The sequence below is a fragment of the Chironomus tepperi genome, unplaced genomic scaffold (genome assembly GCF_022539635.2).
Source record: "Chironomus tepperi strain 1889 unplaced genomic scaffold, CSIRO-AGI_Ctep_v1 contig_244, whole genome shotgun sequence".
Lineage (NCBI taxonomy): Eukaryota > Metazoa > Arthropoda > Insecta > Diptera > Chironomidae > Chironomus > Chironomus tepperi.
The window spans coordinates 672725-687574 of record NW_027226366.1 but is presented as its reverse complement, the minus strand read 5'-3'; the positions used below and the strand labels follow the sequence as shown (position 1 = coordinate 687574).

The 14850-nt window shown below is 29.3% G+C and overlaps 1 protein-coding gene across 2 annotated transcripts in view; it reads right to left on the bottom strand.

Moving 5' to 3' along the window:
* Nucleotides 1–548: 548 nt before the first annotated feature.
* The window catches only part of LOC139091227 (RNA-binding protein 24-A-like), a 42267-nt gene continuing 27965 nt past the window's right edge, over nucleotides 549–14850 (bottom strand). The window contains exons 5-7 of one of the 2 annotated variants that reach the window (XM_070641182.1): nucleotides 4757–4931; nucleotides 4445–4538; nucleotides 549–3997 (exon numbers count right to left, since the gene is read on the bottom strand). In XM_070641182.1, the coding sequence (XP_070497283.1) occupies nucleotides 3843–3997; nucleotides 4445–4538; nucleotides 4757–4931 (424 nt within the window). In that variant the 3' untranslated portion in view covers nucleotides 549–3842. The remainder of the gene's footprint in view (nucleotides 3998–4444; nucleotides 4539–4756; nucleotides 4932–14850) is intronic. The other variant, XM_070641183.1, reaches the window with a different exon arrangement.

Here is a 14850-nt window from a genome sequence, read left to right as displayed (position 1 = left end):
TCTTTTTACTTTTTTTTCAGAATTATAACAGAGTTGAGGGCAAGCAACATAATTAATAAGCATACCTGAGAAGCACAAGAAACCTTTTGGACTTGTAAAATATTAATTGTCATTAGATTCTTGTGCTGTTCAGGACAAAATATGGGCAACAAAAATTTCTTCTTGAGCATAAGTCTTAAATTAAGGTAGGTATGAAATAATTGTCAATTTTTTACTGCTGTATGTATGAAAAAATTCAAATTTTCTTTCTCATTTGCCATCCGTATCCTGATCATCATCATTCTTCATTTTTAAATTAGTTTAATTAAAACAAAACAAACAAAATAATTATTTTAAAAAAATTGACTAGAACTTTTTTCTGGGGGCATCTTTTCTTTTATCATATTTCATGTGACGCATTAAACGATTGATTTTTCATAAATTTAATTTTATTTATTTAAGACGGAACAAAAAGAGAATGAAAAATGAATGCTATCATATCAATATCAATAATAGGTTTTTAAAAATGAGATTCGAGTTATAACAAAATTAAGCAAATTAATTAAATATTTTTTTTTTTTGAGAAGAAAATTTTAATTTTTTTCAGGCCGCTTTTTTGGTCTCTGAGATGGTTTTCTTTATACATATACGTATTATTAATATTTTTTAAGGTAATTTTATCATTTGTTTCCTATTTTTGGTTCTTTCTAACTTCTTTTAATGTTGATTGGCTGATCAGCTCACTGTTTTGATGCTTTTTATTGATTTCTTACAGGATTTTAATAATTTTAAGGTTTCAATTCTTCTTTTCTATTGTTTATTTATCATTGATTTGAATGAGATGATCTTATTCCTTATTCCAGAGTAGAACTTTTGAGATTTCAATCTGGATTGTGACCAAAATTAGAATAAAAACATCTAGATCCAAATAATGAAGAAATATCTCTCGAAAAACTTCTGAATTGAATGTAATTAACTGTTTTCTTTCTGTTATGAAGCTTTCTACTTAACAATTCACTAGAAAAGCCACTAATTGTGCAATTATAGCTGCTAATTAATTGTAATTTAATTTGAACAACAATGTTGTTTACAAAAGGGTGTGAAACTAATTTCGTTAAACTTAACGAATCTTTTTTCAAATTTCAAAAGTTCGTTAATTGATGAATTATTGCATATTATGAAAAATTGTTCAAATTATGTCAAATTTTAACCTCAAAATGACATCCGCGTGGAAATCAATCACAGCAATCAAATCAGTAAGCTTCAAGGCCACATCAAAATGTGCATCTTCTCCCTCGCTACTAGAAATTAACATGCGACGATGGACGTAGGTAGATAGATAGGCAAAAATATATTTATATAATATCTATATAAGAATTTTAATTATATCACTAACATTAATTTAATTGTATGAATTATTTTGAAATAAAATAAAAAGAATTAATTACGCACAGACTTTCTTCATCATATCTATGTATGTATTACTATAATTATTATTTTTTTTTATTATTATTACACCTTTCTTAATATTTTTTTATTATAATTTATCACGCATGAAATAAATTATAATCTGGCGTGATAAATGCAACTGACTAGCAGCGCTCATAGGTACCACATCTCGAAAGTCTGTGAAGGTTCTTGGATAATAATAATAATAAAAAAATTATTATTTATTATTTAATTAATAATAATAATATAAAAAAAATGTTGAATTGCAGCGATCAGAATCAATTAAAAATTTGCACTGGGTCTCACGGTCGTCATTATGGACCGGATCAAAAAAATATAAAAGTCAATTTGTCCCAACCAAAGTGCCAAAATAGAATTTTCATCCTCGCATTTTCTTCTCAATTTTGTAATCAACTTCCGCATGTTTTAGCCTGGAAGTGATCATATTTTACTCTTTGGTATGCCTCTACATTCAGTAATTTAAAGTACAAAAATTAATTTTTCAGTTTAAACGAGTTCCTAAGTACTACCAAAATAGGGTTTTTTTGTTTCCTTTCTTTTGTTTCTCTTAAGCATTAAAAATTAAGTTTTTCATCTTCTCATAATTGAGCTTTTTAATATTTTTTTATACCAATATAATCTAACAACTAGAATATTTCTCTTTATTAAATATATATAGAATTTAAATGATTTAGTTTCTCTTGTAAAAGTTTGAGAAATTTTTTCTTTTTCTTCATTTTTATAAAGTAATCTTAAGTAAACACGAAGGTAACGACTTTTTTTAATAGGAGAAATGGTCATGAAATAATTAATTTTATGAATGGAAAAAAGTAAAAAATTCGATTGTCATTTTACTTGTGATGTGCTTCTTCTTTACTTTGTTAGGTAAGTAAGAAATTTATGTGAAAAGGAGGGAAAAAGTTGTTGGAATTGGAATTATTTTTGGTCAATAGACATTTGGTTGAGGATGGAATTTGATGTAAATATTGACTGTAAATGTCAATAAAGGAAATAAACTCTGTTATTGAAATTTGAACCTGAAACTTTCATGGTCATTTTTATCAAATATTTATTCAAAATTTTCATTTTTAAGGTTTAATAACCTTAATGACGTTTAGGAACTAAGGAACCAGAGTTAATCTATATAGTATTTGAATAGAATACTCTTGAGATTCGAACTATATGAAGGCAATTCTGTCAGTTTGAAACTAAAGCCTTTGCGGTCGAAAGACTAGGCAACTGATCTATTCTGTTAAATAGAACGTGAGTTCAATTCCTAAAAACTCTGAGTTCGAGTCTCATCATCGTCATTATTGCTAACTGAGCTCCCGAAGTCTTACATGTCGACTTGCATCGATTGTATACTCTTACAGATTTTGTCTATGCCTTGATATTGTCTATCTAGTAGCTAAATACACCAGCATAATCTTGGCATACTTAACGGTAGCTTCAATAGGTATTCTGGATTTAAGTCAGTTTAGACAAAAATCAAGATTTAAGGTTTGCCTTTGAAAGATGATCCGAAAAGCAGCAATACAGCCACCTTTAGAAACCATCTGAGGGAGGTCATGGATCATAATTGATCTGTACGGTTACTATACATTCTAGACTAGATTTTAATATACTAGAATACACTAGACTAGATGTATGTATTTTGAAAATGTTTAGCAATTCCAACTTCCTATTTGCAAAATCACTTCAGAAAGTTTCAAAATAATCAAAATTCCTTCACAACTTTTACTTCTCCTCCACTAATTTCTCACAATTCGATTCCGCATATCATTTAATTATCGCACATATTTCTGCGATGCGTTTCTATCAAACTTCATTGTTTTTGTGCGTTTATATTTCATGTAAAAATGTATAAAATTAACCAAAAAAATTTTTAATTTAATTTCATATCGGATTGAAAAATTGGAAAAAAAAGAAATGAAAAAGATTTTTGGAGATGAAATAGAAATCGCCTCACACACATGTTGTGAAGAGTAAGCGAAAAAAAAAGATCGTAATTCGTGTTACTTAATAATTAATCATAAATAGTTTATAATCATAATTAGGCGGTATTTAATTTATAAAAAGAGAGAACTATATGCGCGTTTTTTTCATTGTAAAAAATGTAAATAGATCAATAATAATAATAAATTATTAAATGAAATTTATCTACTTAAAAGATATAAAAATGGGATTTTTTTTTGTTTTGAATTCCTCGTCGACAATTGGCAAATTTCAATGATAGAAAAATGGTAATAAATGAATTATAAATAATTACTAATTATTCGTAATGTGATGGTTTCCTTTATGATTAAAATTAATCGATAATTGTAGAAAATAGATTTTTAAATTAAACTGTCGAATGAATCCCATTTCTCCAAATCAATAAGATGCATTAAATATCTTTGGCGATTCAGTTACCATTATTGAAGTCGAGCTTCTTGCAAACTAGCATTGGCCGCGGCGGCAGCAGCATTTTGATACGGTAAATTTGTTAATCCATTAAATGCTCCTTGTTGCGGTAATGCAGCATAAGCACCATAAGGCATGTAAGAAGCAGCACCAGCACCAGCTGCACCTGTAAGAATTTAATGGGAAGAAATTTTTATTAGAATTATTCGTGAATTGTTGGGTACGGAGTTTGAGGTTGGATGGAATGCAGATTTATTGAAAATAATTCAAAATTGATCAAAATTTGGATTTTTTTGTAATTTTAAAATTTAATTTAAGTTTTAAATGTCAAAATTAAGTTTTCAATTTGAATTTTAAAGTTTGAATTTGACTCTTTAAGTTTGAAATTAAGTTTGAATTTTTAAATTTGAATTTGAATTAAATTTCAACAAATTTAATTTTGATTTCAAACATTTTAAATTAATTCTTAATAAATTGAAATTCATTTAAACTTTTTTAAAAAAAAATTAAATTTCAAATTTCTAAAATTTTTTAATTTTCATTATTTTCTAATATCTTCTCAAATCTGCATTCTACCAGCCGTAATCCTTTAAAAAAATGCCATATGATTTACCAAAATAGTTACCTGTAGCAGCAGCTGCATAAGGATAAGCTTCAAATCCACTATATTGTCCTTGAAATGGAGCAGCAGTTGCAGCTAACGCATTCTGAAAGAAAATAAAGAATTGAATCAAGATATTAGTCATGCTAGTCGATCAGATGAGTTGGTCGTAATTGGATATATTATGAATATTATGTATGTATATATTTTGAGATTATTATCACGATATCAAATCAATATCAAAGAAAGAAAAGAAAAAAAAAATTCACGAAAATCCCATCCGAAAAAAGTGTAAAAAAAGAAAAAAAAAAGAAAAAAACTCACCTGGTATTCATAAAATTGACTTGTTGCAGCAGCTAAAGCAGCCGCATGTGATAATTGAGTGGCTGCTGGAATTTGCATTGTTAAGCCAGCAGTTGCTGATGCAGGATTTTGTGTAGCGGCGGCAGTTCCCAAATAAGGTGATCCAAGTGATCCATAAATGTATGATTGTGGCACACTTTAAGTTTTTCAACATTCAATTTCAAGTATTTTTTTATATTTTATTTATTTTTTTTTTATTTTTCAGATCACACAACCAACCGAAACATATAAAAAAGAGAGTTAAGAGTAAATTAGTGAGTAAAAATCTTTCCAAAAAAAATTCCAAATAAAAAAAAATAATTAAGTCATCAATGTAATAATTACAATAAATTGTATTAAGGCTCTCTCAATAAAAAAAAATGCTTACAAATACAAACCAAAAAATGCAATAAAAGAAAAGAAAAATGAACACAAATGAAAATAAATAAATTATAAAAAGAATAAGTGATGAGAACTGGGAATTTTTGATGCTTTAATGCGAATTTTATTTCATTTTTTGATGCTATAAAATGACTTTTTCCAGCTATTTCCAATAAAATTTTATTCAATATTCTAGAAAAATGTGTTTATGACTATTTTTTGTGAGGTGAATATTGTGCTTTTGTGATGCAATATTCATTAACAATCTTGAAATCATGAATTTTGATGATTTTGAGACAAAAAGCAAAATTTAACGGTTTTATTTAAATAAAAAATCGAAATTCGAAAATGAATTTCGAAAGTTTTTGAACATGAATTTTGAAAATATTCGAACATGAAGTTCAAAAGTTTTCAAATACTAAGTTCAAATGTATTCAAAAATGAAGTTTGAAAGTTTTCGAAAATGATATTCGAAAGTTTTCGAACTAGATTTCGAACATAAACTATGAATTTTTTCAACTAAAAATTCAAATTTGCTACATGAAAATGTTCTTTGTTTTTTCGAATTTTCGAAATTAATCATCGAATTGATTTTCGAAACTAAAAAGGAACCGCTTTTCAAACCCAAAAATTTCCTATAAAACGAAATTTTCATCAGAAAAACGAGAACATGAATCATTTATTTTAGATTTATGAAAGTCATTTTAATGTCCATCAAATCTCATCCAAATCAAATGAATTCGACACATGACATTTTCGTCCTCGCCATGACATTTTGATGTTTAACAAATGTCCACGACAATTTTTTCTTTCTATCATCATCAAAATGACAACATTAACCTATTTATTTACTGTAATATACAAATGAGTTTTCCACAATTTTCATTTCGATGTTGCTGCGTGCTGTTGTGCTGTACAATGGAAAAAAGGACAATGCAACGTTTCATGTAATGGCGCAAAAGTCTATTTTGAATCATAAAATATGGAACGAAAAATGCTGAAATAGCCATAGTGGTATAAACTAAATATTTCGAATAGATAGCACATAGGGAGTATAAAAAATCGATGGTCAATGGGGTAAACAATGTAAAATATTGAATAGGTACGTTCGATAATAAGCAAGCTAGAGCTCATTCTGTCCATTCTTTTTCGTTTGTGCATGCTCGCTCATATGTGTTTATTGATTTGAATAATTTATAAATCCATTCTATATTTTTGCTTTTTTGTTTTCCTATTTTTTACACCGCATATAGTGCCTGCCTCGCGACCTCAATCATAATGACAATAATGGACAGTAGTCGAGTCCATTTAATGATAATTACAGACTATTTCTTTTTTTGCCTCACATGAACTCATATACACATCAGTTACTTTGCATTTGGATGTACGATTAAGGGTGAAATTTCTTGATTTCATGCAAAAATTATTGCTGATTTGAGGCACAGTAATGTTCGGAAAGAGTTTAGACGAGATAGTGGACTGCCTGCTTATCAATTTATAATCTTTATGAAAATGTATGCAAATAAGGCAATTAAATGACAATCGATTAAAATTAATTGTTCAGTGCCTGACAAAGAGACACCTTTTCCTTTTCCGCATAGCAATTTCACGTAGGGCTCATAAAACATTTAATTTGAGATTTGTGTGGTTAAGTAAATGCACGCTATTTTAATTTCCATTTCATTATGTTTTTCTGTTTGGTTGAGCACTTTTAATGGAATCGGAAAAATATTTTTCTACATGATAATAATAATTATGTTTGGAATGCTAGAGAAAATTCTAATGGAATTAGAGTTCTATGACTTGTCACATTTTATTGTGGATTATTTTTGGTGTTATATTGGACATTATGTAATTGAGATGTTGGTGTTGAGGAATTAATGAAAATTTGGGAATTATTGTGAGAGCTTTGGAAGTTTTCTAGCATTTAAAGCTATTGCTAATTTGTGGACATTCGCAAATGACGTTTTATTGCAAGTTGAAGTGGATATAGAGCTGCGTGACACTCTAAACAAAGGAATTTTATATATGGAAGTTCATAATGGTTTGGAAGTGAACGATGCCATGGATCACAATTGATATGTTTAGCCAGTGAAGTAAATGGAGGCCATGGATCACATAAAGGTTGATCTAAATATATATCACAGCGAATTCAGTATAAAAGTAATTAAAACAATTCAAGATAAGTAAAGAGTGTCCAACAATCACATAGAATTTTGAGATTGACAAGATTTTTTAGAGGATCTATAGTGATCTTTCGACTCTCAATGAGTGGGATGTCAAGGGTATTTTTAGAATCTTTGTTGTATCGACAGTATTACATGAATAATGCATGAAATTTTGGCCTCCGGTGGGAATCGAACCCATGTCGTCAAGACGGATTGTTTATTCAGATGTCTAACCATTCGACCACAGAGATCTAACTTGTGCATTGGTCAATTTGGCAGAATTGCCTATAAATAGCCCTTAATACCCCAGATTCTACCCTACTCCATCACCACACTTAGATGATTGATTCTGATTAATTTTGAAGATATAGAATAATTATAGAAAACACCACAAAAGAACAATTTCTTCAAAATTAATGACTATAAATAATTAATTCCAATAATATGACTCGACAATACTCGACACTAGAAGAAGTAGAACCTAACACGTAAAATTAAAGTAAAATGTTTTAACAACAATATTTAGAGTAATGGATTCAACAATACTTGGGGACATCAAAAATTCCATAAATTATTTAACAAAATGTATCGAATTTTTAAGGGTAGAAATCCAAACAAAATTGTTTGTAATTTTACTGATCACGAACATTCAACAAGCATGTCGATTTATCAATTTAAACATGTCCCCCATATTAATTGTTTATGCATGTTTTCGTTCTTGCATTGTTGACTTTTTTTTGTTGTCCTTATCAATATAATTCACCTTACTGCGTCGTATGTTGTACACATATTGCAGTAATTAGTTCCAATGTAAATGTAATTTTGTACAATTAATAAGAAATGACAAATGATAAGCCGAACTTAAGTCTTATATCTCCCTTAAATGAAGTTCGTTCCCCTCTTCGGCTCCAATTTGTAAGGGAAAAAAATATTGTTTTTGGCATCACAGCCAATCGCAAATCGCGCCGTATGAAAATGCTTTATTTGCGCATGACATGAATTGAACAATTGAAGAACTTGAACAACAAACAAGCAAAGACGACTGGAAGTGTGATAAATAAAAAAGTGTGAAGTAAGCATGAAGTCTTTTGTTTTTTCGAGTAGCGAGAAACGTTTTACTCGACATTTTAAGACATTCCTATTGTTTTGATTTACTCATTTTACTATTTGTAGTCATAACTTTTTCTCATGCTAATCTTATTAAAGCATGGTGGAATCTCATTTTATTTTGAACAAATAAAAAGTAAATATAAAGAATAACAACAAAAGCTGAGGAGGCGGGGTATAGATGCAGGTGTTTGTTCACAATCAAATGATATTTAAATACTGAAACTTTATTATTATTATTGCTATTAAAATGTAAAGTAGATTGAATGACTTTAAACAATTTGCAATAAAGGGAAAGTTTACTGACGTGGCGGGTGACTGACATGATAGAATGGGCAATTGTTGAGAATATATCAACGGTTATTTTATATTTAAATACTGTATGAAACTGCAATTAGTTGATTTTCCCTTTTAATGGTTGATAATCCCCTTTAATGTAAATATTTAGTCTGTTTTTGAACTCTGAAGAATAAACATCGTTGTTATTGAATTAAATCCGTGAGAAGTCTTTAATTAAACTTATTAATAAGTAAGCATTGTTGATTTATCCATTCAACCATTCACAAAACCTAGAATATTGCTAAAATCCATCAAATTCTGAACTGTAAACATCAATTCTATTTTATTTACCCAAAACTTCTAATTTCTAATGATCAAAATCATAATCTCTAATTCCCTCATCAACCATTGACCACATGCCGCACAACATTATCTCTAGATGTTGTGAAATTCAGTCTGATATTAAGTTTATTCTGCTTAATTCACAACTTAATCTAAACTTTTTTTTCATTTGAAAGTAAATTCGAGAAAATAAAGAGAAGTTTGTTGAAATTGAAATGATTGGCAGTTATCCAGTATTTGATGATGAATAAGTTCTTCTTTTTCACTGCTGATTACGTTACTTTTTGGCAATAGTCTGTGCAATGTCATTCAGATGAGTTTAAAATTAAATGTTCTTTCTTGTATGATTAATTGTTACAAGTATCTACAAAAAGAATTGCATCTGAAGCATCAAGTAGCTTTAAATGACATAATTCTAGTACTGGAATGATTTATGGATAGAATATTATGTTAATGTATTGCTCAAAGACCTAGTTTAAATATTCATATGACTATTATTTAGATAGAATATGAAGATAGTATGACATGCAGCATATTATTATGCTTGTACTCTATTGTTCTGTATTGTATCCTTGTAGATACATCAAACGATTAAATAAAATAGCTGACACAATAGTTTGAAAGGCTTTAAACTCTTCAAAAATCCACAAAACGGAAGAACAGCTTTATTGTAACTTGATATTACCAAATTGATCATGAAAATCGATAACAAGCTGTATCTCACCATCAAATAAATTTCCCATAGGTCTTTGACTAAATAAGAAGTCTAGTAACATACATTAGAACAAAAGGATTCTTTATTGAGACATTTAAAACGTGACATTTCATCAATTTCTCTTTACCATACATTCTTACATGCACAGAGTATCGACTAGATTCCTATCCAATTCACATGTATCATTTTTCAAACTCCCTAGAAGTTCTAAATCGCCTCCGTTCGAAATAGAATGAGACATGAGAAGAAATTTCCTCTTTGCATCTATTTATCTTGGCTCTAATTCAAAAATAGAACAAAGGGCATCATCATAAACTCGCGAGTGTATTACCTAATCACACACATTTATACATGAATGTGAACAACTTTAATATGTATGAGAATGAGAGTGACGAGGAAGAAAAAGAGGAAAATTGAGATGAAAATATTTTCTTTTTAAATTCATTTTTCTTCATGTTTCAATGCTGCTGTAGTGATTTTGTCAGCATTTGTCGATGCAGGAATGTTGACTTTGAGATTTTCCATGCTGTATTGACATTTTTGTTGGTTATAAGTGACTAAAGATAGAAATGTTCAACTTGGAACATTAAATTTTGATAATAAATGAGAATTTAAGCAGTTTGGACGATTTTGGATGTTATAACTGGTCCTGGATCTCAGTTTTTCAGTTGAATCTGTTAGCTTGTAGGAATACTGATGTGGATTTATCATTAAAGCGTATTGTTGGACCTTATATGACAGATTGCCACATTAAAATAAGATGATCCAGAGCTAAAATGACAGAATCATCTAATTCCATAATGCAGACTTGGTTCGATTCCTATCGAATTCAACAAACATCCAGCTGTAATAATCCACAACTACAATTCACCTCAGCCTAAGGGGGAATCTACACATTAAAGTACCAGAACGAAAATATCTATGACCGTAAACACACACTCAGCATAAACCAGTCAGAACGAGAGAGATATTATGTCGGATATCCATTTTATGGACTTGTAATTTTTCATCATTCGATAAACTTTATTAACTGTTCCTACTTAAACTCAGCAATTAAGATTAGAATTGATGATATCCAAAAGCTGAATAGTAATGGAAGGCTACTCATGTCTTAAGTGGAAATCATTTTGTGTAGAAAACAACTTTTCAGTAGTTTCACACATGCTTCATAAAATAGCAAATTTCTCCTCCACAATCCATTTGTGGCCCGGCGCTCATTTTAATTTCATAAGTCTTATTAAGTGTTTTTGAGATGGAAATGAAAATGATTAAAAAGCTTCAGCAATGCACATGGAAAGTTGAAAAAAAAATTTTTTTTCTTCCTGTCAATCAGTGCTCTTTGACTGTGACGGATATTTTTGTTAATGCTCTATCATTGTGACAAATAATTCCATTTTTTGAGTCTCTTTTCATGTATGGGTAACGGGCCGATAGATGATACAGAATAGAGTGAATATAATTTGTGCTGGTGGCGGTAGACCATCCAGTAACAATTTTCAAGTTTACTGTTGTTTTTCATTATTTCATTTACGTACATACGTGGATATAATTTCTGTTATCGTGCCTCAATTCTCTTTTTTTTGGTATTTCGTTAAAATTAACATTTTTTCAAAACAAAAAATTACTTTTTTAATGCCGAAAAAATAAAAAAAAGCTGAAGCGGAAGTAGATCTACACAAAAAATGTTAACTTATGGAAATGCTTGCGCGAAATTTATTACAATTTTTGTTTTATTCAAAGGCAACACATGAGTTGAACCTCATCAAAAAAATAGAGTTGAAACTATGCCGGGAAAGTAATTGAAATTGAGATATGACTTTTTGGGGTTTGTTCATGAATGCCGTCAATTCCGAAATTTGAGTTTTTAGTATTTTAGGCTCAGAATCATAAATGTTCTGTTTTTGAGGAATGTCTGAGCTTCAGGAATACATATGGAGTAGAAAATGAGGTATCAGGCCGGTTTAATTCTAACCTGAACTGAATTCATTAAAATTAAGCATCAAACCAGAGTTGCACTAGCCTAGAGCCACTTTTCTCGTCTCTTCTAAGTCTAGCACCTTCTGGAAGTGTTTCAGACCTCTTAAAGCCGTCTCCTCAGGTATATCTAAGTCCTATTGCAAATGAAGTCGATTTCTTGGTCAAACCTTAGTCATGTGACTAGATTATACTCAAAAACATGACAGTCAAGTCTCATCAACTCCCAAATCCATCTAACATTACTAACAAATGATCCCATACCAAACATGATTCTATCTGTCTTCCTAACTTTCTATCTAAAAATTTAATATTCGTTAAAAATAGAAACAACAGATTTGTGTCTGTACTGTTTATTATGTATCAAATATTTGGGTTAATTGTATTAATTAAACACCATAAAAATTTGAGTTGGAACTGAAACAGCTTTATCGAATAAGAAGGTACATAAATCTCAATTTCAAGTCACATATCTACAGATAATTACATCACATTTTCTACCGTTTGTTCATCATAAATTGATCGCTCAATGAAATGACTTGAATGTCGAAAACGAGAGACAGTTTAGACTTGAAATTATCGTAAATCTTTTTATGCTTCTTTTTTCTCACTTCCAATTTTCAAAATTCGTGTTGCAAGCTTATTTTTTTACAGTTTTCAAATATTAATTGAATGTAGAGTATGAATTACAAGCATGTAGGTACAACTGTGCTGAATAACATTCTAGTCGAAATTATGATTCACAAGGCTATTAACTTGTTGTTTTAATTTCTATGGATATGAAGGTCATGTGCTGATGATTCATATGAATTTGCTAATTTCGAGGGTGATTTTGGTAAACTTCTATGCTTGAAGATCTAAAGAGCTTCTATGCTTGAAATTACTACGATAATTGAGTTAGAAAAGCATTTTTCATTTCAATTTTAAATCCATGAAAATAAAATTAATGCTAATTTGACATTGACACCTACTTATTATGACGAATCTAATTTTAATACTAGTATAATTTTATTGTGACATTTTTATTGCCTGTAAGTGGACATTTCTCAATTTTTATGAATTTATTTATGATGAGTTAGACTGAAGGTAAGCGGATGCATCCTGTTATTTAGTTGAATAATGTTTCTAGATGTCGCAAACTCATTCATTTCGAATTTATTTTATCTTTTCATTTTAACGTATAGTTGTGATTCAAATTATAAAACCATACAATTCCCTGAAAAGCATAGTTGTAACTCCCTTATTTTTTTTTAAAGAACTTTTCTTCATTTCAATTTTAATTTAAAGAATTTTAATTAAATACAAATACTACAAACAATAATTCAGACATATTATGCAGCAGTATATGAGAAAATTGATAAGTATAAACAGGTGCACATTTAAAGAATGCACGATTTGAAGGCAGAACAGGGATAATTTAATGGATTACAACAGCTGATGATAAGTATAAGCATAAAGTCTCATTCAATTTACAATTTAAAGTTTCCCATTCTCAAATTCTAGAATCCACAAAACATCCAATTCCCCACATCCTCAAACCTAAAAATATCAAACAAGTGCAGGTCATTGAATTTCAATTTCATGACTGTATAAAAATCTCCATCAACAGCTTTTACTGGTCATCACAAAATATTTTCCTCGTGATTTTCATCCTATAAACTTGAAGCATGAAGTAAGCAAAAAGAACAAATTTATGACGGAAGCCACAGAAATGAAAATTGTCAAATAAATAAAAAATTCGAAAATATTCGAAATGGAAAAACATTTTTGAAAGACATTGTAAACTAAATTTAGATATAGGAAGAAGGTTTTGGGTGGCAGCTGAATTAAAAAATTGGAAATTTACATTTGCGTGTCCTTGCAAAGTTCAAAATGTATTACTTAAATCGCTCAATATTCAATCAAATATTTCCCTTGTTTATTTTTTTTTGTACAGTAACGATTGACTTGTATCATGGCTTACAAAAAAATGAGGGTAAAGTGTGACGAGACGAGTGACTGTTAAAATATTATGAGAATGTGAAAAACATCATTAAGCGGAAAATGAACAATAACTTGAAGGAAATTTATTGAAATCACGAATTATCAATGTGAGGACTTTACTTCACGCGAGGCAATTGTCGTTAAGAATGTCTTCGTCTTGGCTTCATTTAAGCCATTTTGAAGAGTGTAGAGAAAAATATAAAAGAGACAGTTGTATTTATTGAAAATTTATTGCTTCTTTTCCTATGTTGAGTCTTGTTTATTGTGTTTTTCAGTAAGACAGATACATATCTACTTAACATTGTGATTTGTTATGATTTGTTGTGTGCTATTTTGGCTTAATTTATGATTTATTATTATATTATTGTTTAACGGTCTTTTGAAATTCAAATTTTATATGTCAAAAAACTCAAAGTTCAATAAAGTTCAAAAATTCAAATTTTCAAAATACGTTAAAACTAAAATCAACAAAATAAAAGTAAATCTTGATCTGCAGTCAATTTTAGGCATTAAATCATAGTTCTATGTACGCAAATCAATCATGTCCTCAACTCTGAGTAGCATTTCATCAAGAAGAGTGAATAAAAATTCTTCATCTCTTACACAAACAAGAAGAATCAAAAAATTTTATTTTGTGTTAAAGAATCAGAGACATTTTGTACCGTGCGATCACTCGCCGTTAGTCGTATGTCGTTAAAAACATCTCATTCTCACAAGTTAAAAAAGAAAAGAAAAAAACTCGTGTCGAGATTTATTATTAAACATTTAGGATTTTTTTTTTATTTAGATCATTTTCTTGATAACATGCCAATTTTTACTTGCTTCCTTTAATTTTCTCTATGCTTCTCTTACGAGTTGACTCGAGGCGGTATTAATACAAATGTAGAAACTGAGCAATATGTGGGAACTAATATCTCTTGCTGAGACATTAACTTTACACATTTACAAAGAAAAAAACTTAGTGTCTGTCTTATGTTCTACAGAATGTCACATAGACGGAATCACTGAAAAAAATCCTCGCTGAGATATTTTGTACATGTTTTTCATCTTTATTTTGCAGTCGTTTGACAATAATAATAATAATAATTTCTAGTGTTGTAAATCAACATGCGTCGAATAGCTGAGTG